At 43.7% G+C, this 17,697-nt stretch overlaps 1 protein-coding gene across 4 annotated transcripts in view; it reads right to left on the reverse strand.

Moving 5' to 3' along the window:
* Positions 1–17,697, reverse strand: part of LOC146820914 (uncharacterized) — a 305,904-nt gene that overhangs the window by 35,596 nt on the left and 252,611 nt on the right. For all 4 annotated transcript variants that reach the window (XM_085609316.1, XM_085609314.1, XM_085609313.1 and 1 more), the window contains 2 exons: positions 14,606–14,722; positions 6,904–7,020 (listed from right to left, as the gene is read on the reverse strand). In XM_085609316.1, the coding sequence (XP_085465442.1) occupies positions 6,904–7,020; positions 14,606–14,722 (234 nt within the window). The remainder of the gene's footprint in view (positions 1–6,903; positions 7,021–14,605; positions 14,723–17,697) is intronic.

Raw genomic sequence — 17,697 nt, forward strand, 5'->3', positions numbered from 1 at the left:
TTCAGATATTTGCTAACTTCAAAGTGAGTTGAAGTAATTCCCTTTAATCCAAACAGATTATTTATGAAAAACTGTTGGACCTCTGGTTTAAAGCATGCAATTCTAAGCCAGGCTTGCCTACGTCGAGAATGCTGGTATTGATTTCTCTTGCTGCATTGTCAGCAGGATCAAGAGCACATATATTAGAACAATTAGAGATGAGCTTTCCTTCTTGAACTAGCTTTTGTGCCTTTTACTTATGTTCATATGGGAGGTAATGAAGTAGATCTTCCATTTCATCCTAGTGGGACCTGTGATATCTAGCTAAGAGGCCCCGTGTGTTGGCAATGCAGCAGTGATTAGCGGCTTGTGCAGCTACTCTTTTACCAGAGGTGTCAATAAGCTTTGATTCTTTATCTGGGGAGGAGCATCACCAGATGTCTGAGTTTGCTCTTTTACGAACATTGGAAACTACCAGGGAATCAAGGGGAAGCTGTCATTCAATAAAAACTGGAACAGAGGGTGATGGTTTATATTTTTAATCCATCCCAGGCATTAAGATTCGTGCACAAACCAATCTTTTAAGGTGTCCTCTGCATGTCTCATCACGCTTTTCAACATAAGTAGACTTTGACTAACTACATGTGAAGACCCGAGTGTTTCAAATAAATAATCATCATCTAAGGCGTCCTTGTGCAGTGTAACCCAATGATGTGCTGCTGCCTGGAAATTTGCTCCAGATAAGATATGATATCATCTGGAAGTGAGAGTTTTGCAGGGTATAGGTCTGGACCATTATCCATGGGTGGAGCAACATTGTAATCATTCCATTGGTCTCTAGGCAGATGAGCACTGTCATCATCATCATCATCCCCATCTCCTAAATCGGGCTGGGTATGAGGAGATCCCTGTGGTGTTATGTGAAGTGGATCTAGGCCTGACAGTATTGGCAAAGTTGAAGTCGGTGGAGAGGGTGGAGGGGATGGCAAATGTATAGGACTTATAGCAATGTCCTTTTCTTTTTTTGAGGGGAATGTTGTCTCCAGGGTCCTCTGAGCCAAGATTCCTCTTGAAAGGAGTTTTGGCCAATATGTGTCCATTATCTGGATTCATATAAATGTTCTTCTGCTTTGGATCCAATCTGTATTTCATAAAGTCAAAGATCGGTTCCAGAGGGTCTGAAATATGATCTCTATTGATTTTGGTGCAGAACGTTTTGGTTCTGAACTGCACTTGTCCTTGGAAGTGGAAGGTTTCAGTTCCAAAGCAGTTTTTTGTTTTGAAGCGGAAGGTTTCGGCTGCGAAGCATACTTTTATTTTAGGCCGGAGGATATTGGCTCCGAACCAGGTTTGTCTTTCAGAGCAGAATGTTTTGGGTCCGAAGACAATTCGTCTCAGCACGATACCGAGCCGGAAGGATCAACTATTTGTTTTGGTGCCGGGCCCGAGGGCGGGGTGTCAAACATCGTCTCGTGTTGACCAATGCACGAAGGCAGAGGTGGTGCCTATGCCCTATGTTTAGTGAAGGGCAACTTCTGGGGAACGGGGTTATTGGTACTCATGACACCCTGTCCTGCTGGGATGTCTTCTGACTTGAACTTGATTTCGAAGTCGAAGTAGGATTCTTCAACCAAGAAGGCCTCGTCTTCTTCTGCGGCAGCGCTTCTTCTTCTTCGGACTCTTCTCCGAAGAGCTCCAGAGTCGGTTGAGTGCTTAGTCACTGTATTTCTTATCGTCGAGCGTGATAATCTCAAAAAGTCTTTTTCGACCTGATGGAGCGACAGTCCTCGCAGTCTTCTTCCTTGTGCTCCGTTGATAAGCACAAGTTATAGACCTGGTGTAGATTGGTGCAAGGGTACTTCGAGTGGCACCGAGGACAGAACTGAACTGCAATCCGAACCATCGGCAGAGGGATGGATCAACACATCTATGTATGGAGGCCGCCTGCGATGTGTTCGACCGAAGATGAGAGATTTTCTGATCAAATGGATACACGGAGAAAGGGAAACATGTGCGATAGCAATACAGTCAAGGGTAGAGTGGATTGCACACTGAGGGGAACCTAAATGATGGTTTTGAACCGGAGAGCAGCAATACATGTCCAAACCTGATGACGGAAAGAAAACAATCTCACAATGGAGTCGATGCCCATGCGCACTATCACTGAAAGGAGGAGTCACCTTACCTCATGACTAGTTAAAACTATATTAAAGAAAAACAACTTGCAAACATCCAGACCCAAAACTAGACAGCAGGAGTATGCAAAGCATGTCTATCTACAGCACAATTGCCTCGAACTTGGAGTTATGAATTTGTAAAGTTTTTTGTTAAAAATAGCATCTAAAAGATCAAAATACCAACCGCAGACATCTAGTCATGAGAGATCAGGTGAAAGTCAAAAAACTATGTCTGACCACAATAGAGCACAGTTTGGATACAAGAAGTGATTGGGCCCGGGCAGCGATTACCTTCGAACATAAAACAATTCTTGAGAAAAATAATCTTCAAGGGAAATTTCAGCAGGGCAAGGTTGCAGGAGGTGTCCAACGATGGAACGATGTTGCCGGATAGCCTTGGGTCGAAGTCGCGGTGAAGATTTCTACCTTCGACTTAGTCGTCGAAAATCTACAATGGAACAAGGCAGAGGGCTGTAGCTGAAGATAGTTCCATGAGGTCATATACCCCTTTGGCAAAGGACAGTTGAAATTGATTAGCTACTAAGGTATAGAACATATCCGGAGAAGCCGCAAAGCCATCTGACTGCCAATGTACCTCTGGAGGTTAGTTGAGTAGGATGGTCCCAGTATCATCCTGGTTCTCACTTCTCAGAGCTGTTTTGAGAAAGAAAGTCCCCACTTTGGATTTTGGCTATCTGGGCACCTCCAGCACCACTTCCAAGGGCCCAGGTGTGGAGGGCCACAACTTGAGAGTCAGAGCTCACTCAGGCTGGGTACAGGTGCAGGTTCAAGATGGAGGAAGCCTTTTGTGTCTCTGTGGCTAAGAACAGGAGGCCAGAAAACTAGCCCTTATGAGTCAGTCAGGAGGTCCTTGGACAGTTAAAGATCAAATCATTGTCCCCAGGCTGAAGGAAGCAGAGTACCAGAACAAATAGGGAATCAATCCAGCAAGTCAGCGGTCCTTCAGAGCAGCAGTCCAGCAGAGTGGCAGTTCTTCCAGCAGCACAATAGTCCTTCTTTCTTGCAGAGTACCACAGGTCAAGAAGAATACTGAAGAGTTGGCATCGGAGGTCCAATTGTATACCCTGGTGCCCTGGCTCTGGTAGAGGGGAGAGGCCTCTAGACAGTGGCTGTAAAGTGCATGCAATTTCCTGACTCGCATGTCCTGGCTCCAAGCTGGCTGCAGTGACAATGCAGAGTTGTTAGGCCCTTTGTTTGAAGGCAGAGCACAGGCTAAGAGTTTTAGGTGGGGCTGTGATTAGATTCAAACAATCAATTCAGTATTTGGGAAGCATGCTACTCACCCATGAGGGTTTCAAGGTGCTGGGGAAAAAGGGGGAGGGACGTGCAGATCCATATCATTTGAAGAGCTAGGTCTTGAGGCTCTTCTTGATTGCTTGCAGAGTGGGGGATCGTCTGATGCTAAGGGGGAGTTCTTTGCAGGTCTTAGCCGAGATGTGGGATTAGGCTCTTCCTCCTGATCTGGCTCTGCAGATGCATGCGGTTTTGTCCAGGGTGAGGTTGGCAGAGCGAAGGCTTCTCTTGGGTGCATAGAAGAAGACTCTTTCATGTAGGTATTAGGGTCTAGTGTTGTGGAGGGATTTGTCGGCATGAGCGTGCAGCATGAAGGTCACTCTCTTTTCGATGGGAAGCCAATGGAGGTATCGTACGTGCTGGGTGATGTGGTCTTGTCAGTGGATGCCGAGGAAGAGTCTGGCGGTGTTGTTCTGGAGGGTCTGGAGTTTGTGGAGTAGGGATTTGTTGATCCCCGCGTAGAAGACGTTTCTGTACTACAGTCTGCTGGTCATGAGTATGTGGTGACTGCCTTTCTAGATTGGGCTCGATCAATTTAAAGGTGTTGTGGAGGATGCGGAGGATGTTGAATTACGTGGAGGAGACGGCGTTGATCTGTTGGGTCATGGTGAGTGAGGAGTTGAGCATCATGCTGGGGTTGTGGGCATCGTCCATGGGTGTGGAGGGGTTGCCAGGTGTCGTGGCCACCAGGTGTTCTCCCATGCGGAGCGGGTATATCCTAGGACGAAGAGTTCTGTTTTCTCAGAGTTGAGTTTCAGGCAGCTGCTGCTCATCCAGGAAGCAACGTCTTTCATTCCTTCCTGGAACCTATGTCTGGTGGTGTCAGGTTCCTTGGTGAGGGAGAGGATGAGCTGGGTGTCGTCGGCGTATGATACTAAGCTGAGTCCATGCTTTCTGATGATGGCGACGAGGGAGCCATGAAGATGTTGAAGAGCGTGGAGCTGAGCGATGATCCTTGGGCTACTCTACAGCTGATCGCTGTGGGTTCGGAGAGGGTGGCAGGGGTCTGATTCTTTTAGTTCAGCCGGTGAGGAGTGAGCAGATCCAGCCTATGGCAGTTCCCTGTATGCCGGCGCCGTGGAGTCTAGCGGTGAGTGTGTGGTTGGAGACGGTGTCAAAGGCTGCAGAGAGGTCTAGTAAGATGGGCCGCTGCTTGCCTCCCATCCTGCTTGCAGATGGCCCATTGAGGCACACCTAATCCCTCTACTTAGTGACAGTCTGGGAATATTTTATACGATCTGTCAGTTACACATAGTCATGTGATCAAGGGCAAGCTACAGGTGCAAAAGGGCGAAGGGCAGAAAAATGGCACCTTTCTAAAAGTGGCATATTTAAAATTGTGATCAAACATCCAACTATAATATTAAAAAAGGGCTCTTCAACACAATTATAAGACACTAAACTTGAAATAGCTACCAGTTCTCAATAGGAACTTCTAGACTATTAAATGTAATAATGAATTGGCAATGTAAATCCTATGGGAGGGGTAGGCCTCACAGTAGTGAAAAATGAATTTAGGACCTTTTCACTAATAGGACATGCAAAACTTAAAAAGTATATGTCCAACATTTTATTTACACACCACCCTGACCAAAGGGCTGCCTGAGGCCTGCCTAATTGATGCCTTATATCTAATAATAGGGGAGTTTAAGGCTTGGCAAGGGGGTTTAAATGCCAACTCAAAATGGTAGTTTAAAACTGCATTCAGGCTGCGGTGGCAGACCTGGGACATGTTTTAAAGTGCTACTTAAGTGGATGGCACAATCAGTGCTGCAGGCCCACCAGCAGAATTTAATTCACAGGCCTTACGTACATGGAACACCATTCTAAAAGAGCCTTACAAGTACATTCAATATGCCAATTGGGGATAATCAAATGTAATCATATTTTAGTGAAGGAACAAAGCACTTTATCACTGGTTTGCTGTGGTACAGTGCGCAGAGTCCTGAGGCCAACAACACAAAATGCAGCAAGAAATGGAGGTGGTGAGGCAAAAGGTTTGGGGAAAGACCACCCTTAGGCTGACAGGTTTAACACAACGCATCCCAGAACACACTGCTTGCATGCATTAACGACTTTCCTTCCTCTTTGGCTAGTGTATGGCTTCCAGTGCCCGCTTGACTTTCCATTTAGCACAAATGTAAAACTGCTCCTTTTATTTGGTCTAGATTTTACAAGAATTTCTCGTTTCACCTAGGTCTCTGTAGTGTCTTCTCTGACATCTCTAACAAATCCAAAATGCAGTTGCCAGGGTACTGGAGTGGGGCTATATCTATAAATGCATTTCTCATTACAGGAGAAGATTGCCTCTACATTTAAAACCAAATTTTATTCAAAACTATATGATAAGCGCATAAAATTATCATTTTGTAAACCGGGGAAATTACATTAAAATTAAGAGTAAGCAGTATTACGTATAATTCAAACATGAGTTTTCAAAAGAGAGCCATTATATTTATGTACAGATGTATCCAAAAGATGAAAACAGTGAAAGGCCGATGACTTGATGAAAATTATTTATTTGTGCTTGTTTTCTTATAATGATATCACCACCTAGAATTATCTACAGCCCTCAAATTTTTATAGGGATACTGTATTGGTACCAATTCATTCAATTTTTATGCTCAGCAGAAAAAAGTCTGTAGCAAGTACTTTGCTTTGCATGACAGAGACTGGCGATCATTCCCAGTTTTTGCGAGGTCACTAAGTTCCTCATTAATAATGGACTGTAGTAAGGCTTGGCAATATGTGACCAGTATTACTAACATTACAGGCTTTTACCACACCATAACTGAGAAAATACAAGTTTAACATCTGTAATAAAAAATAGCAGAACGAAAACACGGTAACCACAGTGATTTTTGTATGTTTTCCTCACTGCTTTCACAGCATGAAAGACATGCCAGCATTGGATAGAGCAGGCTCTCTCAGAGCTTCTAAGGGCACTGGAAGCCTGCGCTTTCTATAACCCAGTTGTCTGAGACAGCTAGGCTAGATAACTATAAAATGCACACGTCTGGCTGGCCATCCCAAGATGGCCTGCCAGGGAGACATGTGCATTTTAAACTGCACAGTTCCCTGCTGCTGCCACATTTGGCAGTGCTGGCCCTGCCCCGTCCTGACACTTAGAGTAGGACGAGTTGCTGAATTATAAAGCGGTAGTAAATAGACTTTATTGCCGTTTTTATTTTTCAGCTCTGGAGCTTGTGTGGCGACACTCTGCTGCTCAAATGGATGAGCCACCCCTGTTCAAGGCACTCGTGTTCTGTTGACAAACAAGAACTATTAAATAAAAATAAAATGCATAAATAAATACATTTCATGGACTTCCAGTGAACGAAAATGTATTCTGCAATCAATATAAACATGTTATCTATGTTAAATATCTGTTTCATTAAAAAAGATATGTTTCATTGTTATAATGATCCAATACCTTTGTTGTCCTGTAAGCACAGAATCTAAATACTTCTTCATAGCCCCTTGCGACAGAAGGCGGCTATAATTGTCAGTGAAGGCAGCGTCAGAATGGCGTTTGGCTGGCGTCTGGTCACTGTTGCCGTGTTGGAGAGAACAAATGAGAAATATATATTCATTTAAAATTTGACATTACCTGTGCACCGTGAGATATGTAGCGATTAGTGAAAATAAGCACGTGGCAATTATTTCGTGGAGCAGCTGAAGAATTTGAATGTAATTTTGCTAGTCATTTACATACTTTGCTCTAGGAAAATCTACAGATTTGATACTCAGTTGGGGTGTAATAATTTATCAAATATCTGTTACTCTAAATTCAACCCTTTGTTTTTTATCAAGACATATGGTCTTTTGGTTTTCACTTACAAAATATTACCTGCATTTAACACCAGTTGGACAGTCAATAACAGCATGAATTCACAACAAATGTGAAACTTTTCACTTTCATTCCTGTAATAGGAAAGCTCACCTTTGTATGATCTCCTTCTAAGTACTTTCTTGAAATCGGACCAACAAATGTCCTCCCCACAGATCTATTTTTGTAGGTTTCTTGACCATTTGTTTAAGTGTGTAATGCCTTTGTGTCCCAGTTTGTTTTTCAGGTATTGCTTTTTCCAAGACTTTTTGATTTTAATGACATTTTAAATAAAATATACTTAAACTTTCAGCCAGCCCTCTTCATCCATTGATCAGTTGTGTCATTCACGGTATTCTTCCACCCCTTACAGCATACTGTGTGTGGCAATGGGTCATGCTACTTCAGATATTTGCTAACTTCAAAGTGAGTTGAAGTAATTCCCTTTAATCCAAACAGATTATTTATGAAAAACTGTTGGACCTCTGGTTTAAAGCATGCAATTCTAAGCCAGGCTTGCCTACGTTGAGAATGCTGGTATTGATTTCTCTTGCTGCAGTGTCAGCAGGATCTAGAGCACATATATTAGAACAATTAGAGATGAGCTTTCCTTCTTGAACTAGCTTTTGTGCCTTTTACTTATGTTCATATGGGAGGTAATGAAGTAGATCTTCCATTTCATCCTAGTGGGACCTGTGATATCTAGCTAAGAGGCCCCGTGTGTTGGCAATGCAGCAGTGATTAGCGGCTTGTGCAGCTACTCTTTTACCAGAGGTGTCAATAAGCTTTGATTCTTTATCTGGGGAGGAGCATCACCAGATGTCTGAGTTTGCTCTTTTACGAACATTGGAAACTACCAGGGAATCAAGGGGAAGCTGTCATTCAATAAAAACTGGAACAGAGGGTGATGGTTTATATTTTTAATCCATCCCAGGCATTAAGATTCGTGCACAAACCAATCTTTTAAGGTGTCCTCTGCATGTCTCATCACGCTTTTCAACATAAGTAGACTTTGACTAACTACATGTGAAGACCCGAGTGTTTCAAATAAATAATCATCATCTAAGGCGTCCTTGTGCAGTGTAACCCAATGATGTGCTGCTGCCTGGAAATTTGCTCCAGATAAGATATGATATCATCTGGAAGTGAGAGTTTTGCAGGGTATAGGTCTGGACCATTATCCATGGGTGGAGCAACATTGTAATCATTCCATTGGTCTCTAGGCAGATGAGCACTGTCATCATCATCATCATCCCCATCTCCTAAATCGGGCTGGGTATGAGGAGATCCCTGTGGTGTTATGTGAAGTGGATCTAGGCCTGACAGTATTGGCAAAGTTGAAGTCGGTGGAGAGGGTGGAGGGGATGGCAAATGTATAGGACTTATAGCAATGTCCTTTTCTTTTTTTGAGGGGAATGTTGTCTCCAGGGTCCTCTGAGCCAAGATTCCTCTTGAAAGGAGTTTTGGCCAATATGTGTCCATTATCTGGATTCATATAAATGTTCTTCTGCTTTGGATCCAATCTGTATTTCATAAAGTCAAAGATCGGTTCCAGAGGGTCTGAAATATGATCTCTATTGATTTTGGTGCAGAACGTTTTGGTTCTGAACTGCACTTGTCCTTGGAAGTGGAAGGTTTCAGTTCCAAAGCAGTTTTTTGTTTTGAAGCGGAAGGTTTCGGCTGCGAAGCATACTTTTATTTTAGGCCGGAGGATATTGGCTCCGAACCAGGTTTGTCTTTCAGAGCAGAATGTTTTGGGTCCGAAGACAATTCGTCTCAGCACGATACCGAGCCGGAAGGATCAACTATTTGTTTTGGTGCCGGGCCCGAGGGCGGGGTGTCAAACATCGTCTCCTGTTGACCAATGCACGAAGGCAGAGGTGGTGCCTATGCCCTATGTTTAGTGAAGGGCAACTTCTGGGGAACGGGGTTATTGGTACTCATGACACCCTGTCCTGCTGGGATGTCTTCTGACTTGAACTTGATTTCGAAGTCGAAGTAGGATTCTTCAACCAAGAAGGCCTCGTCTTCTTCTGCGGCAGCGCTTCTTCTTCTTCGGACTCTTCTCCGAAGAGCTCCAGAGTCGGTTGAGTGCTTAGTCGCTGTATTTCTTATCGTCGAGCATGATAATCTCAAAAAGTCTTTTTCGACCTGATGGAGCGACAGTCCTCGCAGTCTTCTTCCTTGTGCTCCGTTGATAAGCACAAGTTATAGACCTGGTGTAGATTGGTGCAAGGGTACTTCGAGTGGCACCGAGGACAGAACTGAACTGCAATCCGAACCATCGGCAGAGGGATGGATCAACACATCTATGTCTGGAGGCCGCCTGCGATGTGTTCGACCGAAGATGAGAGATTTTCTGATCTAATGGATACACGGAGAAAGGGAAACATGTGCGATAGCAATACAGTCAAGGGTAGAGTGGATTGCACACTGAGGGGAACCTAAATGATGGTTTTGAACCGAAGAGCAGCAATACATGTCCAAACCTGATGACGGAAAGAAAACAATCTCACAATGGAGTCGATGCCCATGCGCACTATCACTGAAAGGAGGAGTCACCTTACCTCGTGACTAGTTAAAACTATATTAAAGAAAAACAACTTGCAAACATCCAGACCCAAAACTAGACAGCAGGAGTATGCAAAGCATGTCTATCTACAGCACAATTGCCTCGAACTTGGAGTTATGAATTTGTAAAGTTTTTTGTTAAAAATAGCATCTAAAAGATCAAAATACCAACCGCAGACATCTAGTCATGAGAGATCAGGTGAAAGTCAAAAAACTATGTCTGACCACAATAGAGCACAGTTTGGATACAAGAAGTGATTGGGCCCGGGCAGCGCTTACCTTCGAACATAAAACAATTCTTGAGAAAAATAATCTTCAAGGGAAATTTCAGCAGGGCAAGGTTGCAGGAGGTGTCCAACGATGGAACGATGTTGCCGGATAGCCTTGGGTCGAAGTCGCGGTGAAGATTTCTACCTTCGACTTAGTCGTCGAAAACCTACAATGGAACAAGGCAGAGGGCTGTAGCTGAAGATAGTTCCATGAGGTCATATACCCCTTTGGCAAAGGACAGTTGAAATTGATTAGCTACTAAGGTATAGAACATATCCGGAGAAGCCGCAAAGCCATCTGACTGCCAATGTACCTCTGGAGGTTAGTTGAGTAGGATGGTCCCAGTATCATCCTGGTTCTCACTTCTCAGAGCTGTTTTGAGAAAGAAAGTCCCCACTTTGGATTTTGGCTATCTGGGCACCTCCAGCACCACTTCCAAGGGCCCAGGAGTGGAGGGCCACAACTTGAGAGTCAGAGCTCACTCAGGCTGGGTACAGGTGCAGGTTCAAGATGGAGGAAGCCTTTTGTGTCTCTGTGGCTAAGAACAGGAGGCCAGAAAACTAGCCCTTATGAGTCAGTCTGGAGGTCCTTGGACAGTTAAAGATCAAATCATTGTCCCCAGGCTGAAGGAAGCAGAGTACCAGAACAAATAGGGAATCAATCCAGCAAGTCAGCGGTCCTTCAGAGCAGCAGTCCAGCAGAGTGGCAGTTCTTCCAGCAGCACAACAGTCCTTCTTTCTTGCAGAGTACCACAGGTCAAGAAGAATACTGAAGAGTTGGCATCGGAGGTCCAATTGTATACCCTGGTGCCCTGGCTCTGGTAGAGGGGAGAGGCTTCTAGACAGTGGCTGTAAAGTGCATGCAATTTCCTGACTCGCATGTCCTGGCTCCAAGCTGGCTGCAGTGACAATGCAGAGTTGTTAGGCCCTTTGTTTGAAGGCAGAGCACAGGCTAAGAGTTTTAGGTGGGGCTGTGATTAGATTCAAACAATCAATTCAGTATTTGGGAAGTATGCTACTCACCCGTGAGGGTTTCAAGGTGCTGGGGAAAAAGGGGGAGGGACGTGCAGATCCATATCATTTGAAGAGCTAGGTCTTGAGGCTCTTCTTGATTGCTTGCAGAGTGGGGGATCGTCTGATGCTAAGGGGGAGTTCTTTGCAGGTCTTAGCCGAGATGTGGGATTAGGCTCTTCCTCCTGATCTGGCTCTGCAGATGCAAGCGGTTTTGTCCAGGGTGAGGTTGGCAGAGCGAAGGCTTCTCTTGGGTGCATAGAAGAAGACTCTTTCATGTAGGTATTAGGGTCTAGTGTTGTGGAGGGATTTGTCGGCATGAGCGTGCAGCATGAAGGTCACTCTCTTTTCGATGGGAAGCCAATGGAGGTATCGTACGTGCTGGGTGATGTGGTCTTGTCAGTGGATGCCGAGGAAGAGTCTGGCGGTGTTGTTCTGGAGGGTCTGGAGTTTGTGGAGTAGGGATTTGTTGATCCTCGCGTAGAAGACGTTTCTGTACTACAGTCTGCTGGTCATGAGTATGTGGTGACTGCCTTTCTAGATTGGGCTGGATCAATTTAAAGGTGTTGTGGAGGATGCGGAGGATGTTGAATTACGTGGAGGAGACGGCGTTGATCTGTTGGGTCATGGTGAGTGAGGAGTTGAGCATCATGCTGGGGTTGTGGGCATCGTCCATGGGTGTGGAGGGGTTGCCAGGTGTCGTGGCCTCCAGGTGTTCTCCCATGCGGAGCGGGTATATCCTAGGACGAAGAGTTCTGTTTTCTCAGAGTTGAGTTTCAGGCAGCTGCTGCTCATCCAGGAAGCAACGTCTTTCATTCCTTCCTGGAACCTATGTCTGGTGGTGTCAGGTTCCTTGGTGAGGGAGAGGATGAGCTGGGTGTCGTCGGCGTATGATACTAAGCTGAGTCCATGCTTTCTGATGATGGCGACGAGGGAGCCATGAAGATGTTGAAGAGCGTGGAGCTGAGCGATGATCCTTGGGCTACTCTACAGCTGATCGCTGTGGGTTCGGAGAGGGTGGCAGGGGTCTGATTCTTTTAGTTCAGCCGGTGAGGAGTGAGCAGATCCAGCCTATGGCAGTTCCCTGTATGCCGGCGCCGTGGAGTCTAGCGGTGAGTGTGTGGTTGGAGACAGTGTCAAAGGCTGCAGAGAGGTCTAGTAAGATGGGCCGCTGCTTGCCTCCCATCCTGCTTGCAGATGGCCCATTGGGGCACACCTAATCCATCTACTTAGTGACAGTCTGGGAATATTTTATACGATCTGTCAGTTACACATAGTCATGTGATCAAGGGCAAGCTACAGGTGCAAAAGGGCGAAGGGCAGAAAAATGGCACCTTTCTAAAAGTGGCATATTTAAAATTGTGATCAAACATCCAACTATAATATTAAAAAAGGGCTCTTCAACACAATTATAAGACACTAAACTTGAAATAGCTACCAGTTCTCAATAGGAACTTCTAGACTATTAAATGTAATAATGAATTGGCAATGTAAATCCTATGGGAGGGGTAGGCCTCACAGTAGTGAAAAATGAATTTAGGACCTTTTCACTAATAGGACATGCAAAACTTAAAAAGTATATGTCCAACATTTTATTTACACAGCACCCTGACCGAAGGGCTGCCTGAGGCCTGCCTAATTGATGCCTTATATCTAATAATAGGGGAGTTTAAGGCTTGGCAAGGGGGTTTAAATGCCAACTCAAAATGGTAGTTTAAAACTGCATTCAGGCTGCGGTGGCAGACCTGGGACATGTTTTAAAGTGCTACTTAAGTGGATGGCACAATCAGTGCTGCAGGCCCACCAGCAGAATTTAATTCACAGGCCTTACGTACATGGAACACCATTCTAAAAGAGCCTTACAAGTACATTCAATATGCCAATTGGGGATAATCAAATGTAATCATATTTTAGTGAAGGAACAAAGCACTTTATCACTGGTTTGCTGTGGTACAGTGCGCAGAGTCCTGAGGCCAACAACACAAAATGCAGCAAGAAATGGAGGTGGTGAGGCAAAAGGTTTGGGGAAAGACCACCCTTAGGCTGACAGGTTTAACACAACGCATCCCAGAACACACTGCTTGCATACATTAACGACTTTCCTTAATCTTTGGCTAGTGTATGGCTTCCAGTGCCCGCTTGACTCTCCATTTAGCACAAATGTAAAACTGCTCCTTTTATTTGGTCTAGATTTGACAAGAATTTCTCGTTTCACCTAGGTCTCCGTAGTGTCTTCTCTGACATCTCTAACAAATCCAAAATGCAGTTGCCAGGGTACTGGAGTGGGGCTATATCTATAAATGCATTTCTCATTACAGGAGAAGATTGCCTCTACATTCAAAACCAAATTATATTCAAAACAATGTGATAAGCGCTTAAAATTATCATTTTGTAAAACGGGGAAATTACATTAAAATTAAGAGTAAGCAGTATTACGTATAATTCAAACATGAGTTTTCAAAAGAGAGCCATTATATTTATGTACAGATGTATCCAAAAGATGAAAACAGTGAAAGGCCGATGACTTGATGAAAATTATTTATTTGTGCTTATTTTCTTATAATGATATCACCACCTACAATTATCAACAGCCCTCAAATTTTTATAGGGATACTGTATTGGTACCAATTCATTCAATTTTTATGCTCAGCAGAAAAAAGTCTGTAGCAAGTACTTTGCTTTGCATGACAGAGACTGGCGATCATTCCCAGTTTTTGCACTGTCACTAAGTTCCTCATTAATAATGGACTGTAATAAGGCTTGGCAATATGTGACCAGTATTACTAACATTACAGGCTATTACCACACCATAACTGAGAAAATACAAGTTTAACATCTGTAATAAAAAATAGCAGGACGAAAACACGGTAACCACAGTGATTTCTGTATGTTTTCCTCACTGCTTTCACAGCATGAAAGACATGCCAGCATTGGACAGAGCAGGCTCTCTCAGAGCTTCTAAGAGCACTGGAAGCCGGCGCTTTCTATAACCCAGTTGTCTAAGACAGCTAGGCTAGATAACTTTAAAATGCACACGTCTGGCTGGCCATCCCAAGATGGCCTGCCAGGGAGACATGTGCATTTTAAACTGCACAGTTCCCTGCTGCTGCCACATTTGGCAGTGCTGGCCCTGCCCCGTCCTGACACTTAGAGTAGGACGAGTTGCTGAATTATAAAGCGGTAGTAAATAGACTTTATTGCCGTTTTTATTTTTCAGCTCTGGAGCTTGTGTGGCGACACTCTGCTGCTCAAATGGATGAGCCATCCCTGTTCAAGGCACTCGTGTTCTGTTGACAAACAAGAACTATTAAATAAAAATAAAATGCATAAATAAATACATTTCATGGACTTCCAGTGAACGAAAATGTATTCTGTAATCAATATAAACATGTTATCTATGTTAAATATCAGTTTCATTAAAAAAGATATGTTTCATTATTATAATGATCCAATACCTTTGTTGTCCTGTAAGCACAGAATCTAAATACTTCTTCATAGCCCCTTGCGACAGAAGGCGGCTATAATTGTCAGTGAAGGCAGCGTCAGAATGGCGTTTTTCTCGCGTCTGGTCACTGTTGCCGTGTTGGAGAGAACATATGAGAAAATATATATTCATTTAAAATTTGACATTACCTGTGCACCGTGAGATATGTAGCGATTAGTGAAAATAAGCACGTGGCAATTATTTCGTGGAGCAGCTGAAGAATTTCAATGTAATTTTGCTAGTAATTTACATACTTTGCTGTAGGAAAATCAACAGATTTGATACTCTGTTGGGGTGTAATAATTCATCAGATATCTGTTACTCTAAATTCAACCCTTTGTTTTTTATCAAGACATATGGGGCCTCATGTAGGTAGCTAAATACCGGTCGGTAACGGCCGAAATTCGGTAAATATCCCGTTACCGACCGGTATTTATCTATTTGGGATGTAGGTGGCATAATTCAGGATACGGTAAATTACCGAATCGGTAAAATACCGAATCGGTAAATACCGAATCCTGAATGTAGGGAGCACTCTAAAGAGTGCAAATTAGTATTCAGAATTCGTTATTTACCACCAAATACAGGTTGGTGATAAATAACGAATACCTTGCAAAACGCAATATTTTGCAGATGTAAGAGTGCCATGTGGCAGACATACATGCCCTTAGGGCATGTATGTGCGCCACATGTGCACACATGCAAGAATCAGGGGTGCAACAGGGTGTCAATGTGACACCCTGCCACCCTTGTATATGCTCCCCCCATTACCGAATCGGTATTTACCGAATCGGTAATGGTGACTGGCTTCCCATTGATTCCTATGGGCCTCCAGGCCCATAGGAATCAATGGGAAGGTATGCCCCATTACCAAATCGGTAAATACCGATTCATATTTTCCGAATTTTTCCGATTCGGTAAAATTTATGGAATCATTACCTACATCACATTTACCGATTCATAAATACCGAATCGGTAAAATTCGGTATTTATGAATCGGTAAATGTGATGCTACCTACATATGGCCCATGGTCTTTTGGTTTCACTTACAAAATATTACCTGCATTTAACACCAGTTGGACAGTCAATAACAGCATGAATTCACGACAAATGTGAAACTTTTCACTTTAATTCCTGTAATAGGAAAGCTCACCTTTGTATGATCTCCTTCTAAGTACTTTCTTGAAATCGGACCAACAAATGCAATCCCCACGGATCTATTTTTGTAGCTTTCCTGACATTTTGTTTAAGTGTGTAATGCCTTTGTGTTCCAGTTTGTTTTTCAGGTCTTGCTTTTTCCAAGGCTTTTTGATTTTAATGACGTTTTATATGAAATTTTCTTAAACTTTCAGCCAGCCCTCTTCATCCATTGATCAGTTGTGTCATTTATGGTATTCTTCCACCCCTTGCAGCATACTGTGTGTGGCAATGGGTCATGCTACTTCAGATATTTGCTAACTTCAAAGTGAGTTGAAGTAATTCCCTTTAATCCAAACAGATTATTTATGAAAAACTGTTGGACCTCTGGTTTAAAGCATGCAATTCTAAGCCAGGCTTGCCTACGTCGAGAATGCTGGTATTGATTTCTGTTGCTGCAGTGTCAGCAAGATCAAGAGCACATATATTAGAACAATTAGAGATGAGCTTTCCTTCTTGAACTAGCTTTTGTGCCTTTTACTTATGTTCATATGGGAGGTAATGAAGTAGATCTTCCATTTCATCCTAGTGGGACCTGTGATATCTAGCTAAGAGGCCCCGTGTGTTGGCAATGCAGCAGTGATTAGCGGCTTGTGCAGCTACTCTTTTACCAGAGGTGTCAATAAGCTTTGATTCTTTATCTGGGGAGGAGCATCACCAGATGTCTGAGTTTGCTCTTTTACGAACATTGGAAACTACCAGAGAATCAAGGGGAAGCTGTCATTCAATAAAAACTGGAACAGAGGGTGATGGTTTATATTTTTAAACCATCCCAGGCATTAAGATTCGTGCACAAACCAATATTTTAAGGTGTCCTCTGCATGTCTCATCACGCTTTTCAACATAAGTAGACTTTGACTAACTACATATGAAGACCCGAGTGTTTCAAATAAAAAATCATCATCTAAGGCGTCCTTGTGCAGTGTAACCCAATGATGTGCTGCTGCCTGGAAGTTTGCTCCAGATAAGATATTTTATCATCTGGAAGTGAGAGTTTTGCAGGGTATAGGTCTGGAACATTATCCATGGGTGGAGCAACATTGTAATCATTCCATTGGTCTCTAGGCAGATGAGCAGGGTCATCATCATCATCATCATCATCCCCATCTCCTAAATCAGGCTGGGTATGAGGAGATCCCTGTAGTGTTATGTGGAGTGGATCTAGGCCTGACAGTATTGGCAAAGTTGAAGTCGGTGGAAAGGGTGGAGGGGATGGCAAATGTATAGGACGTATAGCAATGTCCTTTTCTTTTTTTGAGGGGAATGTTGTCTCCAATGTCCTCTGAGCCAAGATTCCTCTTGAAAGGAGTTTTGGCCAATATGTGTCCATTATCTGGATTAATATAAATGTTCTTCTGCTTTGGATCCAATCTGTATTTCATAAAGTCAAAGATCGGTTCCAGAGGGTCTGAAATATGATCTCTATTGATTTTGGTGCAGAACGTTTTGGTTCTGAACTGCACTTCTCCTTGGAAGTGGAAGGTTCCAGTTCCAAAGCAGTTTTTTGTTTTGAAGCGGAAGGTTTCGGCTGCGAAGCATACTTTTGTTTTAGGCCGGAGGATTTTGGCTCCGAACCAGATTTGTCTTTCAGAGCAGAATGTTTTGGGTCCGAAGACAATTCGTCTCAGCACGATACCGAGCCGGAAGGATCGACTATTTGTTTTGGTGCCGGGCCCGAGGGCGGGGTGTCAAACATCGTCTCGTGTTGACCAATGCACGAAGGCAGAGGTGGTGCCTAAGCCCCATGTTTAGTGAAGGGCAACTTCTGGGGAACGGGGTTATTGGTACTCATGACACCCTGTCCTGCTGGGATGTCTTCTGACTTGAACTTGATTTCGAAGTCGAAGTAGGATTCTTCAACCAAGA

This window comes from Triturus cristatus, chromosome 6, assembly GCF_964204655.1.
Source record: "Triturus cristatus chromosome 6, aTriCri1.1, whole genome shotgun sequence".
Lineage (NCBI taxonomy): Eukaryota > Metazoa > Chordata > Amphibia > Caudata > Salamandridae > Triturus > Triturus cristatus.